The sequence below is a fragment of the Schistocerca serialis genome, chromosome 11, assembly GCF_023864345.2.
Source record: "Schistocerca serialis cubense isolate TAMUIC-IGC-003099 chromosome 11, iqSchSeri2.2, whole genome shotgun sequence".
NCBI classification, from domain to species: Eukaryota; Metazoa; Arthropoda; class Insecta; order Orthoptera; family Acrididae; genus Schistocerca; species Schistocerca serialis.
In genome coordinates this window covers 85,923,739-85,939,369 of record NC_064648.1, presented here as the reverse complement: position 1 = coordinate 85,939,369, position 15,631 = coordinate 85,923,739, and the positions used below count along the sequence as shown (strand labels likewise).

Below are 15,631 nucleotides of genomic sequence, written 5' to 3'. Positions count from 1 at the left end.
TGTTTGAACATGCCCACTTTTTTATAGAACAGATGTGCTCTAACACGATCCAGAGCGATAAGCGTCGTAGAAACACGGAAAACAATTTTCACGGCTTTGAGCACACTGTACAAATGCTGCATTTTTACAGGTGTCATCATACAACTGCTATGTGAAGCCAATAGAATTGATCTGGAGCCAAGTTAAGGGATTTGTCTCGAGAAATAACAAGAGATTTAAGCTGCCAAACTTACTGGAACTAATGCACGAAGCTTTGTGCCACATCACTGCCGAACGATGGCGAAATGCAGGACAGCACGTCATAAAAGAGGAGGAGGAGGAGGAGGAAAGGTGGACTCTTTGGTAGCTTGGGATTCTGTTGTTGACCGCCTCGTTATCTGCTCAGCAGTACTGTAATGTACCGCTTTCTTCGGAGTCCGATATATGCTATGTGGAAGACGTTCAGAGATTACCAGACGGCTACCTGTTCAAAAATGGCTCTGAGCACTAGGGGACTTGACATCTGAGGTCATCAGTCCCCTAGAACTTAGAACCACTTAAACCTAACTAACCTAAGGACATCACACACATCCATGCCCGAGGCAGGATTCGAACCTGCGACCGTAGCGGTCGCTCGGCTCCAGACTGTAGCGCCTAGAACCGCCTGGCCACTACGGCCGGCCAATTTTCATCACTCTCGCTTTTAATCACAGTACTATGTTAGCTAAGATTGATAGTGTGTTTTCCTTCAGATCACCTAAGAATCGTATCTTCGGAGTTTTTCCATTATTTCCTTTTGTTCAATAATTGACATTTACTTCATTACTACAACTGTTCACATCACTGCGGGTTAGTTGGACCAGGTGGCTGGCCAGTGCTTTTCAGGTTAAATGCGCCAGTATAGCTGCTGCTCTTTATTATATCTGAGTTGGTGTACGCGTAACGCAAAGCATAAAACATGTCCTCGTACTTCACTGTACTCGAGACAGATTGGCAGTTGGCTTTTGCTCTACGCGAAACGAAATCCAATGAGATTCCTTCAAACGCGGAAGAATACATAGTGTAATGTTTACATGAGGTTCATTCTTATGATGAATCTTTACGCTTCCTACCATATTTGATTATTTGCAGCGGTCACCTGCCCACATGCTCCAACTTGTCTGCCCAGATGTGGTTTGTAGGAACAGATTTGAGCAGTTTCGCTCTAACCTCCAAGTTCGAAGTTTCCGTACGCATTTCTGCGCAAATCTTCTGTTGACACGCAACGAGCTGTTTGCTCAAATCTGATTTGCGCAGACAGATCGTTTTCTGGACGAGCGTTCAGGTCAAAATATCTTCGAAGTGAGGTGCTTAGTAGCAGCCATCTTGTGTAATGTGTATTGCAGAAATTTGTAAATTGCGTCCTTCAGGTAATAAATAAATAAAAAGAAATTGCTAACATGAGGGAAGAAAATACGAAAATTGATTTTGGGACACGAGTGTTACAGCATTTTTGTTATTATTATTATTATTATTATTATTATTATTATGGTAAATGGAAAGGACTTGTGAAACAAGGTGCGAATATGCTCCGAGGAACTGGTGAATTGTCAATATTGTTTTAATTTAATGTGATACAACCTGAATACCCGAAAGCAACTTTATTCCGTATTGAATTGCTGTTATTGGATAACCATTTGCGACTTTGATGATGGTTATGGACAGCGTGTGAATTTCATATGTAATTTCTTAGGTTATGTTTTTTTGACATAACGTCTGTGTTACTTTCCGTGAAATGTATGTTTTGTAATTTCAGCGTAGAAGGTAGTGTTTCTATTCTTATTCTGGTGTACATCAAGAATATATTTTGTACATCAGTTACCGGAAATATTTGGTCGATGTGTCGTTAGGTCTATAGCATCATGTAAAGTGCCTGCTAGATTTCTACATTTATCCTTCTTGAATTCGTAAAGGAAAGTATTTCTGCAACTTTTGCAACAGTTTCCTTGAGTTGTGGTTTCCAGTGAAAGTGGGAAACGTTGTTGAATACTTTCCGATGGGTGAAAGAAGGCAGACAGTGAATTTCGCACATTTTCTATATTAGTATGTTAATATCAACTTGCATATCACCTGTGATACAATGATGTTGGTTAAGGGATGGAAAGAGCGATGCTGTGATATGGAGTGTTGCTCACACAGATAGTAGCATTTGAAATCGTATGCTTGAATACTTACGACATAAATGCCCGCAGTTACTGTTTATGTAGAAGTATTGTTTATATTGGGGTGAAAGAGGATCCAATAGAAGACATTTTAACTCTTATTTGCGTGGATGTTCAGAGTGAGCTGCTATCAAGTTCTTCTGTATAAGGACATTACAATAATAATTGGTCCAGGAAGAGCTACACTGTGCACAAAAATTACAGTGATAAAAGATGGTTGTACAACATGAGAACAATCTAAGTGTGTGTGCCTGCAAGCTTCATTTTAAACTTTCTCGTTATTGTAAAATATATTTTTAGTGTAGTAAACTGTCTTATTTATAAAGTTCACGTTACATGTGTTAGTTGGTTTGCATGCTCAAATTGCTGAAGTTACAATTCAGATGGAGAGCTACAAAATATCTCCCATACTGCATATAGTACTGTAGCTGTAGTATACAATGAATCACTGGCACAAAGAAACAGTAGCAATCAATAAATCTTTGTATGCATGTGATTTTTCTGTTGACATTTAGAGATAGCACGTTCTGACCCTTCATAACATGAGAGATGCATTCTTAATGTTATTTCTGTGTTTTTTTCCAATTTATTCCCTCTGCAATGACTCGTGCAGTGGTAGGAGTAAAAAAATGCTGTTTCTGAGATTTATCTCATAGTGACAATGGATATTGAATACCATTGTTTTTATCTGGCTCCTTGGTTTTCAGGGCCTTGGAACTGCAGCAATGGATCAGAAAAACATTATCTGGATAAAAACAGAGATAACAGATGAGGTGTCAACCTTGCCAGACTCCACAGTAAGTGGTATCCTTATTTGTCTTGGCAGTGTTTCTTTAAGTTGTCTGTGTGTTATTTGGAGCAAATAAACATAATTGTCGTATGTCTGGAAGTATGTATAATGTGGTGTATTCCAGATAATATTTTTGTCATGCATAACAATTCACAAGATTGCATAAACTATGATTTGCGTTGAATTTCACTGGATTGAAAGGAATAGAGTAGATCAAATGTTTACTAGAATTTAGAGAACTTCGAAATGCACTGTTCAGTGACATTGATAATACATACACATAAACTTGGAGTGTGCTCTTATTCTGTATGCTTACTTCAAATAATTGAGAATTTAAGTTGAAATGTTTTTGTGATTTCTTTATCAACATTACATGATTACTGCCCACATAAAACATTTTTGTAAGTAAGTTTGAAGAGCTGTTCACTGTGGTCACTGTTCTGATAAGTAAGTTTCATATTAATCTGTAAATTTGCATTTGTATGGCCAACCGGTGTGGCCGAGCGGTTCTAGGCGCTTCACTATGGTTGCGGGTTCGAATCCTGCCTCAGGCATGGATGTGTGTGATGTCTTTAGGTTAGTTAGGTTTAAGTAGTTCTAAGGTCTAGGGGACTGATGACCTCAGATGTTAAGCCCCATAGTGCTCAGAGCCATTTGAACCATTTTTTAGCATTTCTCTTTGAATATGTAAAATGGATGTCAGTAAATTTACATTTCAGAGAAATTTTTTACTGGAGCTTAATGAATGGTTGACAGCACTATTTCCGTGCACACTGATAGATTACAATTTCAGTAATAGTGTGGGTTGAACCTACTGGTAACAGGCTCTGACTCTAATCCTTGGTGGAATGGTATGGCATATGACATATGTGTACAGAGATATAATGCAACACTGGCAATATTTATTTTGCTTATATATTATGTTTTGAAATAGAAGATGTGGTGACAAACTGGTCTGTAGTATAGTATGGTACGTGTTTGGGATTATGCTGTGACAGTTTGGTTTTGAGAGCCAAAACCAACAAATATTATGTCCCGAGAATAGCTGAATCCTTGTTACAGTATTTATTTTACGCTTATTGCATTTTTGTGAGTGGTTTGAGTGGTTTGTTTTTACAATTTTGGTAATGATGTGGGTCCGTTCAGGTTGATGAGATTTTCAGGTTCACATTTTCTGCTAAATATATATTAAAACTAACCTCATTACAATTTGATAGGTGAAACAAACCCTAGCTTAAAATAATAGTCTTATAAGATTAATTGAAAGCTGTAGAACTTATGAATACCAATTATGCCAATTTGAACACTGGTTAACTGTGGATTGGAACCTCAGAAATTATTGAAATACCACACGGAAGTTTCTCTCACAACTTGTGATGCTTCAGTGGGTGGACTGAACATTTTCTGTGGCCCTTGAGAACACATTTAACATATTATATTAACTAAAAGACACCTAAATTTCAAAAGCACATAAAACTTAATTTTTAGTCTATGTATGTTTTGTATCATAAACAGATGCATTTGACTAACCTCCCCACTATGAAGCAGTGATTCCTATTCCTCGGACCAATATCTTATTGTAAATCGTCACACCAAATGCATATGTGGAATTCTCATTCCTGAAACATACTATCAATGTATTTTCTATCCGATACATTGTTTCCCAGAAATGTATGTCATCCAGCAGTCTCCAAGTAGATAACCATTTCTTAAATTAAGCAGAGTGAAAGCCAAAAAAGTAGCTCTACCTTATTGTCCCGTTTCCACCAGTGTAAGTGAAAATGAAAGACTTTCATTAACTTGCAGAAGAATAAGATTTCTTTATTTTTTATTTTAAATTATATCACCTGATTTTACTGCAAACAAAATATTATTTGGTATTTGTAATGTGTCAACATCATGCTACATTTAGAACCACAGGAATGATACTGTGGCTGTGGTGAAATTATTCAATTACAGAGTGCTACAGTAATCATTATCAAAACTTTTCAGTGCTTTTTAGCATACACATCTTTACACTCCCAGTCCATATTTGTTGCTGTCATACTAATTTATTATTTGTTTTTAATATACACACAAAATTTAGTCATGTGATGTGCTGCTAACATATTAATCAGACTTTAATGTATCATATTAGAAGTAGGTCAGCTGCAACTGAAATTGCACATGGTGTATAAATTTTCAGCAATGGTTGTTGATATACTTTGCTTTAAAAGCCATGACTGGTTTTGCATCAGTGGAGATAAATCTTCAGGTGATCTGTACAAGAAATTGAAGCATTAAAGAATTACAATAGCTCTAAAAAATAGATGTGTCCTAACATCAAATGCCATATATCAATGTGAGCTGAGGACTCAAGTTTTTTTACTTTTTTAAACAGTCGTGATGTGGCTTAGTAAATGCTAAGAGCCAAGTCTTACTGTTCATCATATGTTATATCAACATCATGCTAAAAGTGGTTGTTGAGTGCAGTACCCTGATTTTCATAGTGCAGCACCTACAAATTTGAGTGGAGGCTAGTCATTGAATGGCCTGTTTCATGTAAATGGGTGCTTAAAGCTGATCTTGAACCTGCACTGTTACTATGTTCTTTAAAACATATGTCAAAGCTTTTTCCTGTTTGGTCTATATATTAGAATCATAATGTCACACTTGATGCAATGCATACCATATGATTTAAAGTTATCCTGCATTGTCTTCTCCCTATGCCTAAATTGTAGGCCACTAATCTTTGGGACAAAACAGGCCAGAAATATGTTCTTAGAGACCGGCTATTTAGCAACCTTACTAGAAGTAATATCATAATAAGATATCCTATGATATTTACCATCACTATAATCCCTGTTACATATTGGGGTGAGCATAATTGATGTGCTAGATGATGCAGAGCAGCTCACATTATTATACCCTATATTCATTTTCTGCAACACATTTCTGTTAATACAGTGGATGAAGTCTGCAGTGTAGCCATTTGAATATGCTGTAAACTGGATTATCATAAATTCCGTCATGAGCTTCACATGACAAAGGGACACTGTGTGGTCTGTGAAGCAATGCCCAGGAGGCCACCTTTTAATATACCACAGTGTGTGGTTAGAGGAGCTTTGAATTACTAGGTGTGAAATAGTGTATATATCATAGCTGGCTATATTATCATCAATCCTGATGGACAGATACAAAAAGGAAAGAGCCACATCACCACTCTCCTACATGGTGAGTTGGATATTATCACACATTTTATTAAACTCCCCCAGAGAATCACTGCAATCCTGAGAAGAACCATTTAAAATGTAAAGCCAGTCCCCATGTTTCCTTTCGTAGATAGCATCAATTCAATCAAAGACTCGCACTAGTGCCATCTCACATGTGGCTCATTCTACTGACCCATTAGTATTGGTAACAATGATGCTGTGCACACTTCTACAGCATGGTAAGATGTTTGAGGCTCTATTCTACTTCTCTTCCAAAATTAAGACACGCTAATGTGGTGATTTTAGTTAGTTCCCATAATTGCTTTTAAGTCAGAAATTTTAACTGTTTTATCTGGTTTTCTTTCTCTTATAGATGCAGCATAATTCCAGTCAGTTTAATCTTGAGAATGAACAATGGACTTGGCTCTTACCATTTACTTCGCTGCACCCTGACTGTTAAAAAAAAAAGTGAAGAAATGTATCAGAACCCAGCTCACGTTGATATATGGGCCTTCATGGTAGGACACATCTATTTCTAAACCCACTGTAATTTCTTGTACAGATCATACGAACGTACATCTCTACTGATGTGAAAACTGGTCACGACTTTATAATGAAACTATTTTAACAGCTAGCGTGGTTGGTTTCACTATTAACTTCCAGTAAATTACAGTGTTTGAAATTAGTGAGGGATCTTAATTTTTGCTTGTTTTCTTTAAAATCTAGCAAAATGTTGGTTTCAAGCCTGTGATACTCTTGAGATTTAATGGCAAATTGAGACAGATTTTTCTGTCTTTGTGAAATATCTATTACTTCCTTCATTTCACTTGTCTTGTAAGTTTCTGTAGAAGCAGTGCCAGCTCAAATGCCGGAACTTGCATGAGAATGTTAGCTTGCACGAATATACCTGGGCATATTGACTATTTAACTGGATAAGTCAGTGTCTAATTGAAGTAGACGGGACATTCAGTGTCAGCCCAGCCTACAAAAACCAGGGCAGTGATGAGTATCTCTCCACTTTGATCCTTTGAACCTTGAATATCTCATTACATTTCTGTTACTTCATTGCGAGAATTGTTTTTCCCATATTCAGGGCTTTCATTTTTTGAATAGTTTTCTGTGTCTACCCTAGGCATCAGAAAATAAGCAGTTGGAAAAAAGACGGATGTTCCTTGATGTATCGCACCTGCCTCTAGTATATTAATACCATTATTTGGAGTAACCATAGAAATGGGGGATTATATGCTACCATTAACATGTGCGCTACTTTTGTTGCAAAGCAGAATGTTTTTCCATATAATTAAATGTGTGTTTTATGCCAGTGTAATTGCTATTCCAGTATTTAATGGTAAGGTGTATGGTGATGGCTTTATATTGACAAACATGAAATAGTAGCAAAGGGAAAAGTGTGAAGTGCAATTTCCTAAAAACTGCTAAAATACATTATTATGAGTGTTATCATAAGTTTTTCACTTTGAAATAAATCTTACTGAGTTCATCTCACCCGGAATTTCTCTCTCGGAAGGAGATGTAATGATAAAATGATTATTCTTGTTAAACTGTGTAGTAACAATTTTTCGTAACAGTTCTGTAGTTAAACTTAAAGTTCATAAAAAATTTGAAAACCATGATGTCTTAAGCCACCAATTAAAGATTTTTACTCTTATCACAGGTCCAGGTTTACCCATCCACCATAAATGTAAAAGAAGAATTGCAGGAGTGTGTGAACCAAGAGGTAATTCTAGGATTTAAATGAGTATATAATTAAGTACATTTATATGACAGTTGTTGTGGATATAATATAATTGATAACAATTGTAGCTGTCCATTGGCATTCAGGTTTTCATTGTAATGGCTATGATGGTGAATGGTGCCAGACTCTCAGTACTATATTAGACCCCTGTGGACAATGAGGAAAACAAGGCAAAATTCAGAATGTATGGGCTGAAGTATTAACTTTGAGCCAGTGGAACAGTTGTACAATATATATTTGCAGAATTATTTCTTACATATGTGAATATAGTTAGGAATTCAGTGTGACTGGTTTGGTGTACATATAAAGCAAATCGTGAAAATCACTGCTGTAACCAGAACTGGAGTCAAGATTTCTTGCTTTTGAGACTTTTTGCCGGAATGATAAGGCTGTCCAAGCATGCATCCTGGGTTGTGTTAGAATCTCATTCTTGTGGTTGTAGTGCCTAATGGTGGATGAGAATGTCTGTAAAAAAAACTGGAAATCCGAGTTTGTTTTGGGAAATCCAAGTACTTGTGGCAGAAGTAAATTTCTACTTACAGTCATAAATTGTTGTTATATCTGTTAATTTCTAACTTATGTTTCTTATATCCTTATTGAAATCTTTTTGACAAAGTGGTGAACTTCTGGTATTTGAAATAATTTTTTGTCTCTATAAGTATATTTTTTACATAGATGATGCAGGTTGATACATGTATCTTTGGAATTCTAAGTATATGAGTGTGGTGTAGGGAAGAGGAGGGGAGGAAAGCATGAATAGCTTTTGAGAAAATACTTTGATATGCTTGGTTTTCCATGAAATTATCACCAGATCGTCAGATGTTTAGAATGTTAGTGAAGTTATTTTTCCTAATCATACATCAAAGAATGTGTCTGTGGTATATACGGCTTAGCATGTTGCTGGTGGTGTTTCAGTTCTTTATGCTTTGACTGTTTTTGTGACAGATACAACCCTGGGGAATACACTGGTTCTTTTGTAGTATAAAAATAAAATTGAACATACTTCTGTGACAACAAAAGGCTTATTCATATGCATAGATTTGACATGGAGTGCAAAAAGTTGAACCCTTGTTATCAGCCACTATGCATACTGACACAGTAACAAAGAAACTATGCCAGTCATTTTCTTGAAAACTGTTGATTGTTGACACCTAAGACAAAATAATGTCCATGTACTTTTACGCTTCTTTCACCATACGAAATTTTGACTGTGTGAGAGTGCAACCTATTGTGGCTCCTCCTTGTAAGGTGTAGTTTCAGGAAATTGCTGATGTAACTCCATACCCACACATAGAACTTGGAGTTCTTAGAGTATTTCCACATCAATGCCCATGGGCCCCAAACATCAGTCTTGAGAAACTAACATACAATAGAGATTAGTCACAACATCCTGCATCCCTGAGGACTGCTATGCGTGAGTTAGGCATGTGAAAGTAAGATTAAACCATGGAAACTGACAGGTTTCATTTCCTGCAATTGTGGACTTTTTTATTCCCTTTTTCTGACTCTTCCAGATTGCATCACACTGGTACTGGGATGATGAGTGTAAAGTGGCAGACACTTGCCACTTACACCTCAAATTACCAGAGTGCTAAAAATGAATCGAATAAATCTTCAATTACACATACTTGGTGTTTGTGAGCTGTGTAGAAACATTTTCAAAATGGACATACTTATGGAAGAAATGATTTAGGTTTCATCTCAAAATGTTTTAATTCATTTCATCTAAATTTGTTGCCTTACCAATGCTCAACTTTCTCATTATTCCATGTTGATGTAATGTGCCAGGTGTCTTGTCTCCATACCTATTTGTTCTTCTGGTTATACCCCATTTATGTGACTCAGCTTTTTAGTTAAGCAAGAGCTGATTCAAGAATTGTCTCAGGAGATGTGGGCAGTGAGTATCTTGAAAGCATTAAGCATTTCCAATAGTCTCCAACATGAAATGAAATTAAAGTAGCACCGTCCACTGAGTCAGATCCAGCCACTAGTGCCGTAATATTTACAATAGCGTTTTTTTAAATTACACCTTGTTAATTCACGTATGAATGTTGTGATAGCCTAGAGGTGTCATCAGTGTGAAATAATCAAGAAATAAATTAATGTACAAAATGTGCCAACTGCACGATATTACATAGAAGTTCCAATCTGTGCTCACCTTAGGTAACATCATCTTGTTAATTTGGTTCCTCAGTGTTGTACGCTGTCTGACAATTGAAAAGCTCATTCATCGGGTGCTTTTTGCTGTTATTGACAAAGTACCATCAGGTGCTATATTGAAATTGTTCAGAATAGACAATACTTTTCGCCTCTTTGGTTTTTGTGGAATGAATGACAGCTTTGCATAAGGAAAACTGTTTTCAAGAACATAATATTAAAATGAATGTTGTTCGCTCATAATGTTAATAGTGTCTGGTGATACCTAAGCAAATTGCTTCCAGTTAATGAGATTTTCAGTTTGTTTAATGCAGAAAGCCAAAATTGTGTGTGACAGCTACAGAAGAGGAGAGCTGTGGAAAAGTTTTCCATGCTCTTTATTTATGAATTCCAGTCAATGCATCTGGATATTATTCATAACTATGCTTTAGACCCAACTCAGAGTTACAGAACTGCGAATAAAACACAGTGACCTATTTGGCGTTTCTGCTCCCATTCATTGCAGTGGTAGGCAGCAACACTGTGTCTTCAAAAAGTGAGCTTCCAAGGAATCAGCCAGCTCAAGATTCACATCAGCTGAGCGGCTGTATTCTGCCTCTTGCTGGTCTAATAGCTATTTGATGGTCGATTTATTTCCTGATTTGTTTCACAATTACCCTGATGTATTCACTAGATTTTTTTGTCATTTAGATTAAATGTTCTGAATTTCTCTCTTGTAAGCAATGACATAGTGGTAGAAAATATATGGTTTTCAGTCCAGGAAGGTCATTTCAACAGAAACTACAACTTCCTTTGCTATTTAAAATGGGAATTTTGTCTTGGTCGTCATTGGGACAATAAGGGAACCATTGTTTGACCTAGTCATATGCTAGCTTAATTGTTAAGTGTTTGCCCTTAAAGTGTGTTGGTTTTCTGTATTAATCTAGTTGGAGACAAAATTTTTACATTTTCTGCGAATGAGCCACTAGCATGCTCATCAGTAATTGCTAAAGAAATCCTCTACCATAAGTGTGTTACTACCTAGATTCTGTACCCTGTAGATCTAAATATGAAAAATTTGCTGAATTGCACTCTTGTTAGTGTCCGCTTTTTCTACTTCTGTCAGTTGTATTGGCGTTGTGGAACTGAACGATTTAACTGGATTTCATTATGTATCTACCCCTATTGCTACATCTGCATATTTTCATGGTAGTCCTGTAATGCTACTTCAGTATGACTGTGGACCAAATGTAGACAGACTGTTTTGAAGCTGAAAGTATGTATTATCCTGGTAATGTGTAACAATTTGGGATACTTTGTAATACTGAAAGAGACTGTCTTCATAGCATTATCATGATAAGCTGTAATACATGTTTATTAGTACAGTGCAAACTAAGTAGCAGTTTTTCCTTAGTTTATTGAACTTAGCAGATAAACATAAGAGATAAATATGGCAGTATAGTGTCCCACATTATCTAAAATAAACTGACAGTGTTCAGGTAGTTCTATGACTTCACATCTAATGACAAAAGAGCAGCATGTGCTCCCTTTCTGAAACAATCACTGCTTTTGAGATCATTTTCAGTTTTCCTACAAAAGCAATATCTTAAGACTTCCTTTCACTACTACTTTAAAGTAGCTGCTAACTGTCCCAAGTTAAATGATGAATCTTAATACTTCCTGTCATATATCTCCTGGAAACTTTGTAGTAGCCATAGTAATCTACATTGCAAGTACCATATTACATGTTCAATGAAACGAGAGAAAGTCTCTGAAAAGATTTGAAGCAACTGTTGGCAACACAAATCTGTATTTTGTTCATCATATTGGGATTAAACAAGATGGGGATAAATAATGGAAGCAATGAATGAGCTTGTTAGTATGTGTTATCTATGGTAGATGTGGGGGTGAAAAAATGTATGAAAGTGTACAGCTGCACATTTGCCTGTATGGTTCTGCTTCAATTGCCATACACCCAGTTTTTCCCTGTGACTCCACAATTTCATTTATTACTCCGTGGCTTTGACATGTTGGCCTTATAGCCATAATATCTCCACATCTTGATGGTATTCCTGGTATTCTAGTTGTGTAGGGCACTAAAAATGTAGGTACAGTCCATTTGTGGTGAGCAGTACACTATGTCTTACTGTTTATTGACATTTTGTACAGTGACATTTTGCACACATTTTTAGTTTTGTTAAAATAATTTTTGTTACAGTGCAACTAATTTTCATTTTTCAGTGCCCTCAGGGGCTCATCATTCATTTGCTGGTTAAGGGCTTGGCAACCCCTAAGTTACTGAGCTGGGGACAGGTACGCTCCTCCAGTTCCCTGTCACTGTAAGCTCTGGACAAGCTTCAGCGACAACTTCCGGCTTGACACTGGAACATTGTGTCTTGGCTTGACCACTCAGATCGCAAGGTTAAGATGATGTGACTTACCAAATGAAAGTGCTGGCAGGTCGACAGACACACAAACATACACACAAAATTCAAGCTTTCGCAACAAACTGTTGCCTCATCAGGAAAGAGGGAAGGAGAGGGAAAGACGAAAGGATGTGTGTTTTAAGGGAGAGGGTAAGGAGTCATTCCAATTCCGGGAGCGGAAAGACTTACCTTAGGGGGAAAAAAGGACGGGTATACACCCGCGCGCACACACACATATCCATCCACACATATACAGACACAAGCAGACATAATTAAAGGCAAAGAGTTTGAGCAGAGATGTCAGTCGAGGCAGAAGTGCAGAGGCAAAGATGTTGTTGAATGACAGGTGAGGTATGAGTGGCGGCAACTTGAAATTAGCGGAGATTGAGGCCTGGTGGATAACGGGAAGAGAGGATATATTGAAGAGCAAGTTCCCATCTCCGGAGTTCGGATAGGTTGGTGTTAGTGGGAAGTGTGTGTGTGTGTGTATATATATATATATATATATATATATATATATATATATATATATATATATATATAAACCATAATCTGCATGCTGATGAGACACATGGCTGTTGTGAAACAGTCAGTAGCAGGCAACCTCTGGGGGGAACCTGCCACACTTTAGTTGTAAGAGGCTTACCGATGCTCATGGGACTCTGTCTAGGTGGACTTTTATTTTCCTAGCTGTTAATGGGACCAAGATGGATTCTTCGAAGTTTCCTCTTCCACTTCTCAGTGGGATGGGTGGGCCACTGCTAGGTACAAACACCCAATCAAATTAGAGGGATCATGTAGACAGGCCTCCAGACTCAGGTGTTATACAGAATTTGTCCATGAAGAGCAACTGTACACATGATGCTGGTCGGAATGTGTTTTTAATTGCGAAATGGAAAGAGGGCAGTTTCAAAAAGGTTTCACCTCTTTAGATTCAGAAAGATTTGATGGGTATCGGAGGTTCACTGAAATCCATCAAACAACTCTGTAATGACATGCTACTGGTGGAAACTGGTAGTTCCCAACTAGCAACACATGTCAGGAAAGCTAAATGCCTTGGAGAATATGCCATTGACATGGAGCTCCACAACACCTTGAATTATAGCAAAGGTTTTATGACCTGTAGAGATCTTGTCAACAATCCCAAGGTTGTTCCCACAAAGCCACCCCAGGCCAAGAAAGCAAATGAGAAGGTTTAGCCACAGGCAAAAACATGCAGTAGGCTGTCAGACCATGTCGATGTCATCCAACTTGATAGCTCTGCTGCTACTGCTTCAGAGCCAATGGACTCCGAAGTCCGCCCAGAGCAACCATCTTGCCCCAAAATGGAAACTCCAACCACTATAGGCTCCCCATCCCAGAGGTAAGACAAGGTGAAGTCCAACCATCATGATAAATGGCTCCCATACTGAAGTGGAACATGAATGGGTTCAGGAATCATGTGGAGGAACTGAAACACCTGGCACAGGTACAGTCCCTGTGCTTCTGTTTACAGGAAACACATTTCAAAGCTACTGATTACTCTGTGCTACAGGGCGGGCCTCCACAGTAAGGATGACCTGACGAGGGAACGAGCCAAGGGAGGTGTCACTGTGTTTGTCAATAACACACACCACTCTTCACCCTCTTCCCTTAGTTACTGACCTATGAGCAGTAGCCATTGGGGTTCATGCAAGTCTGACAATTCCTATCTGCACTCTGTACTTACCTGTGCAGGATGCAATAGGTTCCAAGGCTCTCACAGGAATTATTGAACAGCTCCCCTGCCCATTTCTTCTACTGAGTGGCTTCAATGCCCATGATGTCTTATGGGCCTCACTCTATACTTGCCCCAGGGGCTGAGTGTTGGAGAACCTCATCATGTCTCAGGAGCTGTGCATCCTCAACACAGGCAGTCCCACACATTTCTCAGCTGCTATTGGGTCATCCTCTGCCAAGGACCTTCCTTTCTGATCCCCAGCCCTTGAACACTCAGCACAGTGGGAAGCAACTGATGACCTCATTACAGTGACTACTTCCCACTTTGTGTTCACCTACTGGATGGAGGATTGCTGGACCAGCCACTGTCAAAATTGACGACTTACTGGGCACTGATAGCTAGCTGGCTGTTTTTCAATGCCATGCCAGCATCAAGGAGTGGGTTGACCACATCACACGTGTGATCCATCGTGCCACTGACCATCCATGCCATAGTTTTCAGGTCGTCTTAGGAGGTGACCTGTATCTTGGAGGACAGATGATTGTCATTCAGCCATCCGGAACAGGCATGTGGCTCTTTGATGGTGCAAATGCTACCCAACAGCAGACAGCTGTGCGTTTCCATTACATGATTAATGTGATTTGAAGAGAAGTAATAAAATGAGCTCTAACATGGAAAGTAAGCGTTTCCGGACACATGTCCACATAACATATTTTCTTTCTTTGTGCGTGAGGAATGTTTCCCGAAAGTTTGGCTGTACCTTTTTGTAACACCCTGTATATACAGGGTGAGTCACCTAACATTACCGCTGGATATATTTCATAAACCACATCAAATACTGACAAATCGATTCCACAGACCTAACGTGAGGAGAGGGGATAGTGTAATTGGTTAATACAAACCATAAAAAAATGCACGGAAGTATGTTTTTTAACTCAAACCTACATTTTTTTAAATGGAACCCCGTTAGTTTTGTTAGCACACCTGAACATATAAACAAATACGTAATCAGTGCCGTTTTTTGCATTGTAAAATGTTAATTACATCCGGAGATATTGTAACCTAAAGTTGACGCTTGAGTACCATTCCTCCGCTGTTGGATCGTGTGTATCGGAGAGCACCGAATTATGTAGGGATCCAAAGGGAACGGTGATGGACCTTAGGTACAGAAGAGACTGGAACAGCACATTACGTCCACATGCTAACACCTTTTTATTGGTCTTTTTCACTGACGCACTTGTACATTACCATGAGGGGTGAGGTAAACGTACGCACGTGGTCTCCGTTTTCAATTACGGAGTGGAATAGAGTGTGTCCCGACATGTCAGGCCAATAGATGTTCAATGTGGTGGTCATCATTTGCTGCACACAATTGCAATCTCTGGCATAATGAATGTCGTACACGCCGCAGTACATCTGGTGTAATGTCGCCGCAGGCTGCCACAATACGTTGTTT

At 38.3% G+C, this 15,631-nt stretch overlaps 1 protein-coding gene across 5 annotated transcripts in view; it reads left to right on the top strand.

The window, feature by feature from the left end:
- The first annotated feature begins 1,140 nt into the window (after nt 1-1,140).
- LOC126427296 (zinc finger protein ZFP2-like) overlaps nt 1,141-15,631 on the top strand; it is a 276,401-nt gene continuing 261,910 nt past the window's right edge. For 2 of the 5 annotated variants that reach the window (XM_050089596.1, XM_050089595.1), the window contains exons 1-4: nt 1,144-1,388; nt 2,888-2,977; nt 6,535-6,679; nt 7,834-7,896. In XM_050089596.1, the coding sequence (XP_049945553.1) occupies nt 2,949-2,977; nt 6,535-6,679; nt 7,834-7,896 (237 nt within the window). In that variant the 5' untranslated portion in view covers nt 1,144-1,388; nt 2,888-2,948. Of the gene's footprint in view, nt 1,389-2,887; nt 2,978-6,534; nt 6,680-7,833; nt 7,897-15,631 lie in introns of all 5 variants that reach the window. The other 3 variants (XM_050089594.1, XM_050089592.1, XM_050089593.1) reach the window with 3 other exon arrangements.